The sequence below is a fragment of the Lathyrus oleraceus genome, chromosome 4, assembly GCF_024323335.1.
Source record: "Lathyrus oleraceus cultivar Zhongwan6 chromosome 4, CAAS_Psat_ZW6_1.0, whole genome shotgun sequence".
In the NCBI taxonomy this organism is placed as follows: domain Eukaryota; kingdom Viridiplantae; phylum Streptophyta; class Magnoliopsida; order Fabales; family Fabaceae; genus Lathyrus; species Lathyrus oleraceus.
The window spans coordinates 462212404-462224425 of NC_066582.1; the positions used below are offsets into that span (position 1 = coordinate 462212404).

General features: G+C 27.2%; 1 protein-coding gene across 1 annotated transcript; it reads right to left on the bottom strand.

Annotated features, from left to right (window-relative positions):
- Nucleotides 1-6833: 6833 nt before the first annotated feature.
- LOC127076116 (cytochrome b5) lies at nucleotides 6834-11203 on the bottom strand. Its single transcript, XM_051017684.1, has 4 exons — nucleotides 11017-11203; nucleotides 10780-10875; nucleotides 7558-7624; nucleotides 6834-7289 (listed from the first exon to the last, which is right to left on the bottom strand). The coding sequence occupies exons 2-4, from the start codon at nucleotides 10864-10866 to the stop codon at nucleotides 7018-7020; spliced, it is 426 nt and encodes a 141-aa protein (XP_050873641.1). The 5' UTR covers nucleotides 10867-10875; nucleotides 11017-11203; the 3' UTR covers nucleotides 6834-7017.
- Between the last annotated feature and the right edge of the window lie 819 nt (nucleotides 11204-12022).

Sequence of the window (12022 nt, forward strand, 5' to 3'; positions counted from 1 at the left end):
GAAACTGCACTCGAAGTATTTGCTATAATGTGTGTTTATCACAACTGTGATTTCAGAATCTACACAATGCAAAAATTACTACTCTCACTTAGTACAAATGAAATAGAGATCCTCTCTATTTATAGATGAGCTTGCTTGCACTCCAAATAATCACAAAATAACTAACTCAACTAAAACAAAGCTAAGTTAACTATTTCAACTATGTCGACTCCTTCGACAACTACATGCTTTGATAGACTATATTTGACTTTCTATCAAATATAGCAAATAGTCTCTGTTCGACACAACCTAAAACACCTTTTGACTCCCGTTGAATACAAACAAACTATTTCGACTACGACACAAAGAATTACATATTTAACGACCAAATCATAATCTAAGTCAAAGTTCAATTATTACTTATATATAAAAATTATTTATGTTCAACGATTGTTATCTTCAAAAGTTATCTTGGAATATTTTTATAAGGTGTATCAAAAAGACTTCAAAAAAAAAAACAAATTCTAATACATAAATTTAAATAAGTTGTTTGTAATTCAATTCAAACACAACTCTTTTATACACTTATGAACAATTTATCCTTAAGAGAAATAAATAAATAACTAAAAACAATAAAATTTATTATTGTCTAGCAAAAAGCTAATTTATTGACTTTTAGTAAGCTCATAAAAATCATATTCCACTCTACTTATAAGTACAAATTTAAAAGTAAAATGAATTTGAGTTTACCTAAGCATGAGCTAATGTACTAATGATGCAAAAGAGGCATTGATCAGCAATTGTTTATATTAATTAATGATAAGTAGTGTTGGCTAAACTTGGTTCACTTGATAAAAATTTGAATTAATTGTGAAAATTAAACAAAGATTAAACATTGAGACCTTGCTTATGCCGTGCTTGTTACTTGTTTTTCCTATTTGGATCATGTTATTAAGACGGTTGAAGGAACAAATGGAGCCCATGATAGTGATCTAAGACACAATTAGATGTTTTATTTTGAAATTTTGAAAAAGACTTCCTAACTGTTTCGAAATAACATCAATTGAGTAAAGTCTTTACCTTTAATTAAGGGTTTGATATGTATTTTACATTAGACAGAGACACTGACCTTAATTCAAATCCAATAGTATGCAACAAATGGCTAATTAAATTCCATTTTTTGGATAAAGGGGAATTTAATCCAAGATGCTTTTATTCCAATTCAATTATAACTTCATTTAAATTTTAATGTAGGATTTTGCGTTCCACGGTTTACACATCCATACAAATAAGATTGTTTATGGCAGTTAGATTAATGATTATTATAAATTAATTGAATATATGTTGACTTAAATAATTAAGATTGGCTTAAATAGTTTTTTAGTATGTAAATTTATTTGGATCTTAAATTTTAAAAGGAAAGAAAAAGAATGTTAGTAACACTTTTTTTAAAATATTTTTTCTAATATTTATTTTTTAATTGAATAAAATATATGTGAGCCCTACCATTTTATATAGAATCCATTTTTATTATTAGAGACCCAAGTGTATTTCCGTCGATAAAATAGTAGTAAGTTTTTATAGAGGATTGAAAAAAAAAAGTGTTACTAACATTCCTAAAAAAAAGAATTTAGAATTTGATTCCAAATAGATTGAACTTTATAAGATATTAAAATTTTCCTAGGCCAATCATTCTATTTTATTATTATAATAATATTATATTGGTATTTAAAATTATTTAATATCTTAATGATTAAATAGTTTATTAAAGATTAAATAATTATTAAATATAATTAAAACTTTAAATAATTTACTTGTAGTAGAAACATTAAATTATTGAAATATTTAATAAACTAAATAATTTAAATATTAAATAGTTGAAATAATATAAAATAATTAATTAATACTTAAAAAACAATTTAATCATTAATAGTTAAAATATTAAATATATTTTAAATATTAATAGTTAAATTATTTATTAAATTAATAAATATTGATATTTAAAATATTAAATAGTTTAAATACTAAATAGTTTAAATATAAAATATTTAAAATATAAAAAATTTAATAAATTAAATAGTTAAAGTATTAACAGTTGAAATATTATGAAATAATTATTTAATATATAATAGTTGAAATATTTAATAAATTATTTAATAATATTAATGTTATTTCATAATATTAATAAAATTAAAATATGAAATAATTATTAAATAGTATGAAATAATATGAAGTAAAAATTAGTTTATTAAATAATATTCAAATATTTAGTTTTTAAAATAATCATTTTATTAAATATTTCAACTATTTAATGTCCAACCATAAGTAAATTATTTAGTTTATTAAATATTTTATTTAAACTATTTAAATAAATATTAATATTAGCAATTTATTTCAACTATTTAATGTTTCAACCATAAGTAAATTACTTATTTTATTAAATAGTCTATTTCAACTATTTAAACAAATATTAACATCAATACTAGTTTAATTCAACTATTTATTGTTTCAATCATAAGTAAATTATTTAGTTTATTAAATAGTTTATTTCAAATATTTAAATAAATATTTATATTATAGTTTATTTTAAGTATTTAATTTTTTAAATAATCTATTTATTAAATATTTCAATTATTTAATGTTTCAACTATATAAGTAAATTATTTAAAATGTCAACTATATTTGATAATTATTTAATTTTTAATAAATTAATTAATTTTAATATTAAATAATTCATCAAATACTAAAACACTTATGTAATATATATATATATATATACATATATATATACTATATATATATATATATATATATATATATATATATAATATATATATATGTATATATATATATATATATATATATATATATATATATATATATATATATATATTATATATATATATATATATATATATATATATATATATATATATATATATATATATATATATATATATATATATATATATATATATATATATATATATATATATATATATATATATATATATATATATATATATATATATATATATATATATATTTGTTGCTATGTAACAATCAAATGGAATAGTTAGGTCAGTGAAAAGATAATTTTTTATAATTATAAAGGTCATAGGTTCAATCACTCTTTGGTACTAAAAAATAATATACAAGTTTCTACCCAAAAAATAACATCAGTTAATTAATCTAGTTAGTTAGTTACATACTTACATTAATTATTTATTATATATTACATTAATTATTTATTATATATGATTATGTTTGGCATGGCGTTTTCATCAACATACCACGTTCCATTGCTGTTTTAAGTTGACGTGGTTTTTCAATGCAATTTTGATGAAATTGATGATCCAAATATACACTTAATTTGAGATCCATTCCGGAGAAATATACAACAAAGATGATAATTACTAGTATGTTTATTCATGCACTATGCAGCTTGAATAAGGTTAATCAGTATGTGACTAAAATTTTATTAGAAACAGTAAATGACAAAAACAGCATAATGATATGCACAGTATAATTGTATATGTCCCCAAACCTAGCTAGATTAATACTAATTATATTATTATGATCAAGATGGAATGCACTAATAATGTTGTTCCCTTTGTTGATTTTGACATAATCATCTCATGACAACCTTTCAACTTTCCTTTATGTCTGTTTGGTAAACTTAACTAATCTGATTAGGCCTCTAACAAATTAATGCGGCATATCTCCTAGATATAAAAGAAATATTAATAATAAAAATGAAAATATAAAGACACGACTATTATCAACTACATTTTAATTAAGAAGGATAGATACATAAATTAAAATCAAATAATATTATATTAATGTCGACACGTGTGTTTATATGATATACTTAGTTAAGAAGGATTAATTTGTTATGCTTTTAGTAATGTTATCTTGTTTTTATGAAATAATTTGGTATGATATATCCAAGTGAAGGCCTGTTTTAGTAATTTGATTTTCCACACGCAAGAGAAATTTAGCACAACCATACATAATGTCTTTTCCAACTTTAGGATTATTTAGATGTACATAATTATTGGTACTTTTTACTCACTCGAAATAGGCATGACATTCACATGAGGCTACACAAAACTCTAAGGTTATTATTACTCCAACTTAGACTTACTTATTAGGAAAAAACCAATAATCATAACCAGCAAACCTAATTATGGGATAGATAATCAGAAGAAGAATGCTGGATTTTTAAAAAAAAATAAAACTATTGTAAAATTAAATATTAAAAAAAATTGAATTATTTACTAAATTAATTATTTTTAAAAAAAATTACATGACAAATGGCGCATGTATTATATTTTTACACTAACGCGTCAATTTTATGCATTAGTGTAAAAATAATTGATAATGGTAAATCGAAATATTATGCATATAATTTTTTTTTATAATGTAACATCTTTCTTTTACTAACAATATACAATATATATATATATATATATATATATATATATATATATATATATATATATATATATATATATTATATATATATATATATATATATATATATATATATATATATATATATATATATATATATATATATATATATATATATATATATATATATATATATATATCAATTGACATTCCTTTTCTATAAACATTCAATCAGATTTTATCGTTTAAATATATCATAATATTTTTTTCACATAAATAGTCCACAAAAAATTATCTGCATAAATTTCTAAATAATTATATTTAATTTGCTAGAATGTACAATTATTTTACTTTATGATGGGATTGACAAGTTTATGTTAGGTCCATAAGTGAAGAGAATATTTATAAATATTGGAAGATCTCCCATTTGATCTTTTGTGGAAGAAAAAAAATCCCACGAAAAAGTCCCTTTTCTATGTTTTAAACATGATTGATCCTAGTTGGAGGATGTCTTGTTAGTGGATTTTATCCCAAAAAAAATTATTCATGTAACATAAATTTCTAAATATATTAGCAGAAAAAAATTGATTAAAATTTTACAAGCTAAAACCATGGAGTGAAACTTATCTTCAACTATTCATGAAATGTATATAATCAAACATTGGGATCAGATACATGATTTATATATTTATTACATTTTAATCATATGTCACTTTTCTACATTTTCCAAGCACTGTCTCCAATTTGGCATGGTATAATAAACTAATAATTTAATTAATAAAATTATTTCACCGCATTAGGATAGAGAAAAAGATCACTTCCTTTATTGAAATTATTTAAAAAGAAAGAAACAAATTAGCCTAGCTTTACACTAGTTGTAAAAAAGCTACTCCAATATAGTATTATAAACTTTATACATAACATCAAAAGACATGAAAAAAAATTATCTTATCCATCACAAAAATGAAAAAAAAAAAAAAACAATAATTTTATAAAAAAGGCTATTAAATAGTCTTTATCATGTTCCTGTTCCCTCCAGAAAAATCTAAAATGGTGTCCATCTTTTTAAAACCTTTATTATGTGAAAGAAAAAGAAACTTAGAGATAAAAAAAAGATTTGAAAGGAAAAAGGAGTTATGTATTATGATGAAAAGACTTAGAATTATTAAATGTGTATGTATATATTTATGAAAACAATATAAAGTTGAAAGATTTGAAGTTATGATGGAAGAAATTGATTCGTGGGTTGTGATGTTACTAATTATGAGTTAATATTTGGGCCAAAGAAAGTGGGACAAACAAGATTATGCGTCTACCTATTGATCTCTAGCTATGCAAAGGAGAAAGAGGGGTCCAATGATGTCTACAACAAAATGACACATTTTGTCATGGATATGCATTAGGGTTGGGACCAAATCTTGTGACTTTATAATGTCTTCATCTAATCTTTAGATCTATTGTGGGTTTCTAAAAGTGATTGTGGATTTCTAAAAGTGATTGTTCAACATGGAAAATGATTTCCTTAAGAAAAGAGGAAGAGGTTTTGGGAAAAGATTTCACAAGAATTTCTTTCAAGTGGTCAAAGGCTTTCATTCTTGGGGAGTTTGTTTGGTCACTAGCTTCTTCAAATGATGAAGATGTTATACAACTTGTTTGGACTTGCGGCGACGAGGCGGGGTTGTAGTATCAAACACAAATATCGTGATTGTGTGATTGTTTAGATCAAACGGATCTCAAAACAAAAATGTGAAAAAGCTAAAACTCCAAACAAGAGCAAAAATTAAGGACGACAAACAGACGTGACCGCTCCAACAAGGTCCGTCCCACAAAAGTCTACATAAATATAGAACAAAACAAAACGAAGTGGATCTAAGACATTGACCCCTCCCACAAAAATGCAGACCGAGCAGAGCAGACATCCAAACATTGCACTCTTAAATACTACTAAAATTGGGTCCATCACACAAAAGTCCAGAGAAATATAAAACAAAACAAAGCGGATCTAAGACACTGACCCATCCCACAAAAATGTGGTTAGGACAGGGCAGACATGTGAACATTGCACTCTTAAATACTACTAAAATTGCAAAAATCTTGTAAATGTCTACGCCAAAAAAAAAGGGACGTACATATTAGAAAATGCAAGCTTAAAATCTTGATCCGTTTTGAAAAAAATGCGAGCAAAATGAGCATACATGAAAGACCTAACCCGTTTTGCCACCCAAACACAAGTAGAGCACTTCAAGTGAAGAAGAAAACAAATGCAAATGCAAAGTCTACTTGTTCATCATATTTGAAAATGAAGTTAAAATTTGTAGATATCATAAACAAAGGTGAAATTTGTAGCTCAATGTTGTAGCCCAGCCCAAGAATGATAAATGAATCACATCCATTTCAAAATATTCATGCGATGTAAGATACTAAATGAACAGCTAGTATGAAGCAAGAGACATATCAAATAAAGAACACACTCTTTGCATGTTATTGAGACACATTATTTAAATGATAGTCGAAAAAAACAAAAACAGTGCCTTATGATGATACTGCGTTGATAGGAAGAATAATAATGTTATAGGTCTAGTAAAAGTCTAAAACTATAACCGAAGCTCTCAAATTCAGATTTTATGATTCATTGGACTTGCTTTTTTTGCCATAGTACTGCAGAGCAAATGCAGAGCCCAGTATCAGCAATGGCACCAAGTACTGCAAGAACTTAAAAAGAAATCCAGAAGATTCGTTGTTTAAGGTGGTTGTTTGAATTGGTGGAGGTTGATTGTTCCTAGCTTCTGCTGGGAGTGTGGCGAAGTCAACCTCACCAACAAAGTACTGTTCCATCATCTCTGTCGCTGAGTCACTGTGACCGACATCTTCGAAATCCAAGGTGGCATCCTTCCCTGCGTAAAACACCACACGATTCTTAGTCTTTGTATTACTTTCTCTGTTTCTTCTTACAGATAGTTTTAGCTTAATTCTTTCCTATTTCTTCTTACAGATAGTTTTAGCTTAATTCTTTCCTATTTGCGGTGAGATTCGAGTTTTTTCCAATTCACTCCGCGCACTCTATCGATTTATTCCATACCATATTCAATGTGAGATTTGTGTTTTTCTAAATACTTTAACTTCCAGATTAATAACTTGAACCGACTAAGAGAAATTAATTACCTGTAGCAGACAGTAAAGCCTCATCACCTCCTGGATGATCATCCAAAAATGTGGTAACATCGTATACCTATTACAATGGAAGGGAAGTTAGTAAAATATATTGTCGTGTATATATTCATACTAATGATAAAAGTAAAAATCTATAGTTTATGTTTGGATGATCGGAAGGTTTGGTGAAATCACATAGATACTGTGATTTTGTTGAATTTTAAGTATAGAGCTTTTGCTAAAATCAAAGTGGCCACAGTAATTCTATCAAACTCCTGTCAATCGAGACATGCAATACACCACACCAAGAGTAAGAATGTTTGTTCCATGTAAACGAAACACATTCACATGAATGAACGGATATGTTTATTATATAGGGATATTGAGTATATTCTCGGGCATAAAAAATGGGAGGCTGTAACATTCGAACAAAACTTGGACTCTGATTTTAGCTGATATACTCATAAAAGAAGATCCCATTAGTCCACAGGTCTGCTGATGGTCTGCCCGCTCGGTTTAGGCACACCGCGCAAAAGTTCGCAAAAAATGGATAGGGTGGGCATAGTTGAAAGTGCAGGCCTTTTAAAACCTTGGACCATCCTGAAAAAATGAGGGTGGGAAGGGCCTGCAGGCCTTGCACTTTTAAAGGTTAAAAGTTGCAAAATTCTTGTTAATGCCCGCCCGCCCGCACCCGTAAAAGTCTACACAAAAAAATGGCGAGGCAGACATATTATAGGAAGCAGGCGTAAAACCTTGGCACACCCCACGAAAAAATGTGGGCAAAATAGACACGTCTGACAGTATAGCTAATATTAGGTGCAAGATACTTATATGCGTCATGGAGCTCGCATTGGTGGGTTTTGACGTTAGTTCAGGGAGGAAATTTTCACCAACTACCGCGCATGCGCCGCTCACTGCCGCTGCAAATGGTGCTTCACAGCCTCCATCATACAAATACAAATGTATATAATAACCTCTGCATTTCCAATGTTTTTATATTCTCAAGGAAGGGGTTAGGAAAATGATTCTTATTAGATGGCAATGAAAATTTACATGCATTCTCAAAAGTAGCTGGGAATAGAATTTCCATCATTACATTTCTGGGAAAGTTATTCCAAAAAAGAATTTACATTACTTGAAGCTAACACCCCAAGTGCTAGGAGTAAATTACATAACCCTCCTCTGAGAGATGTTTAAATTACAGTTATCTCCTTTAAGTAAATAGATGTTACACTACAACCCATCTTAAAATAAACAAACTTTTTGATGTAAAGTTTTGAGACAAGAGGAAATATGACTTCATTCATTACTTATTCACTCAATATGTTAAATCAAACATAGAACTAAACTGCTCAAATAAAAAATTAATAAATGCATTGTTACGGTTTATTACAGGTAACAAGTTATTGACTGAATTTGAAAATAGTTAACCAGAGATAGCGAGGATTTTTCTACTCTAAACAGTGTGGGGGACTTAGGTTGCCATGATACGAGACAGGGCAAGATTAATCTATTAACAGCTGGTTACTAATATCGTCAAACTCGTAAGAGTTTACTAATCTAAATATCAAAACCATACCTAGCATTATAGTTAAAAATCACAATATAGTTTGTAACGAACTATACAAAAAGAGCATTATGAGTTAAAAATCGATGGATAAATCACAAGGCTCAAAGCTGGTAGTTACTAAAGAGTGACGGGAGAAGCAAGTGGGACAGTGTTCGACTTAAAGGAGCTAGATTCAGCTAGACAGAAATAGGATTCTAATAAACTAAGAGTAAGATTCACCTCCCACAACAAACTGAGGATTTGAACTATCTAAATATTTTGCATACTTTTTAATGTTGCAAATACCAAAATGTTAAAAATAAAAATGACATTTCAATTTTTAAAGACACTCTAAGTATTGTCCAGGTTTGTGGCCACAAACCCTGTAATTTATCCACTTTTAAATGAATTTCATAAGGAAAGAATTGACAGCATTTATATAACTAATAAAACATGGTGCATAGTTGCATAATTGCTGCAGAAAAACAGAAAAAGAAATTAAAAGTGACTTGAAATTCAAAATCTAAATAGTTCAAAACACTAACTAGTGATAACAGATAAGAAGATCTAATTATTCTCATCTTCCCCAACATAATCATTATCCTCATTTTTAGATAGTGAGGCATATCCTTCAACTTCTTCAATTGAATCCATCGAATCAATGTCATCAAATTCTTTACTGATTCTTCTAAAAGAAGAAATAAATCAAACAGAAGAAATAAATCAAACAGCTTGAAGAGACAGACGATTTCCCCATTACAATACCTTACTCCACTATACTAGTGCAAAAACCCACCGCAGTGGTGGCGAAGTCTAACATTTCTTTCGGATTTCATAAAGTTAACCCCAAACTCTAATACATCGGAGTTATACCGATTATTTAACAAACCTAGTTTGCTTGAAAAAGCAAATGAGATAAGCCAATGTTTTCTAAGCATTTAGACGCCATAAACAAGGTTAACTACAATGTTCTCCCAAATTAACTACAACAACCTTAGTAACAAAAACTCCCTTATGCATAATAATTAGAAAGTTGATTTCATGGAAAACATAATTTGATGGTTTTTTATTTCAGAAAACGAGGTTAGAATTTCAAGACATTGTTTTTCTTGTTAGAAATCTATTGATTTTGATTGAAAATTGAATTGGTGGGTATTGGGAAGGATAACATTCAAAAATAAATATTAAAATTTCTGGGAATATTTTTGGTAGGAAATAAAGATCTAACAGTTTTAAGTGTAGAAAAAATTGATCAAAAGACAAGTTCCTAGCAGAATGAAAAAAAACTGAAAAAAAAAATTTTATGTTGAGTAAAATTCATTGACAAATCAAACTACTTGATAGTCAGAACTCAAGGACTGTGATCACACCAGAAATTTCTAGAACACAGCCCCGATCTGGGCCACAAACCACAACACGGTCGATATAGCTATTGAGACCGCATTAGACTAGCAATTTAAAACCCTAATGAACCCCATTTTTCAACCCCCTCAAAATCAAACTAACAAGTATCATATATATTCATATCTTAAATCATTCTCAGTCAAATCAAGTAAAGAAAAACTCTTCTACTCAATAAAATGTATGGCAAGCAATTAGTAGCAGCACACATCAGATTCATCCCAGAAACTAAAACAGATCAATAAAGCAACACAGATCAATAAAAATACTGCAAAAAAAAAGACCTTTTTGTTGACTATGATCCAACAATCCTTTTTGTGATTATGCTTAGCCACATCCTCAAAGGTTAAAGTCACTGATTTTGATCCCATCTTCTTCCACTGCAAAGATTATCAATAATATTATCATTATTCATCAAATTAAACACATAAAAGGGGAAAAACACTGTTCAATACTGAAAACCCTAAATAATTACATATTCTTAGAAAATGAAAGTAAAAATGAAGAACAAAATTGCTTACAGTGTGATGAGGGAAAGGTTGGTGATGGGTTTTCAGATGGGGGTTGCAGTGTTGATGATTTTCTGTTTCTGTTTCTGTTCCTACAACAACGTTATTTCTATGAATTTTCAAATGTGAAACGGTGTCGTTTAAGTGAACTTCGTTTATAACGCCGGTAGCATTAAATTGAAATAAATGCACGTTTCTTGTGTCTATTTTGAACGTAAAAACATTAAGTGACGCATTTCAAGCAAGGATTAATTAAAAATGATTTATTAGGGAGAAAAGTGAGATATAGCCTCCATAGTATAAATATATAGTTTTGTTTTAAGTGATTTGGATGTAAGGTAAAAACTTTTAAAATGCTCTAGTTTTTATGATAATCGTGTATATATATTTAAAATCAAATAACTTTTAAAATGTTCGCAAACTATAAGTAGAAAATGTATTCAAAATAATTAGATATTCGTTTTGATTAAACGCAGACTATTCTGTCTTCTAACGTATCAATCAATATTCAATTTAATTAGATAAGTGTCTCTCCAACACGATACATCACTCACGAATGATTTTAACAACTTTTGATATTTAATGGTAAAAATCAATGTTTTAAAAATCGGATCGAAGATCGAACCGATGAAACTTACGGTTTAAGGTTTAATTGTTTCAATCGGTTCAACCTACGGTCGAACCGTTTATTAAATAAATTAATAATATAAAATTAAACTTTATAAATATGTCACACATAATCATTTAATAAAATAAATATTTTAAAAATTCATTACAAATTTAATACAACAATATCGATAATATATATAATAACATAACATAACATAGTTCTACACTTCATTTTTCAACATTCATTTAAGAACAAATTGACCAAATTAAAGAATTACAATAAAATAAGTTAAACTAATTCAAATCAAAATTAAAATAATAGAATATAATAACTAAAATAAAGTTAAATAATTGGGAATATCTAAATTAAATAAGATAAAATATCAAAAATAAATAATCTAATATATAT

Excerpts from the sequence above, each read along its gene's own strand:
- LOC127076116 (XM_051017684.1), bottom strand. The coding sequence starts at position 10,866 with ATGGGATCAAAATCAGTGACTTTAACCTTTGAGGATGTGGCTAAGCAT. Across the intron at positions 7,625-10,779 it reads GGATCATAGTCAACAAAAAG|GTATACGATGTTACCACATT; the intron begins GTCTTTTTTTTT and ends CCATTGTAATAG. Across the intron at positions 7,290-7,557 it reads GGCTTTACTGTCTGCTACAG|GGAAGGATGCCACCTTGGAT; the intron begins GTAATTAATTTC and ends TGTTTTACGCAG.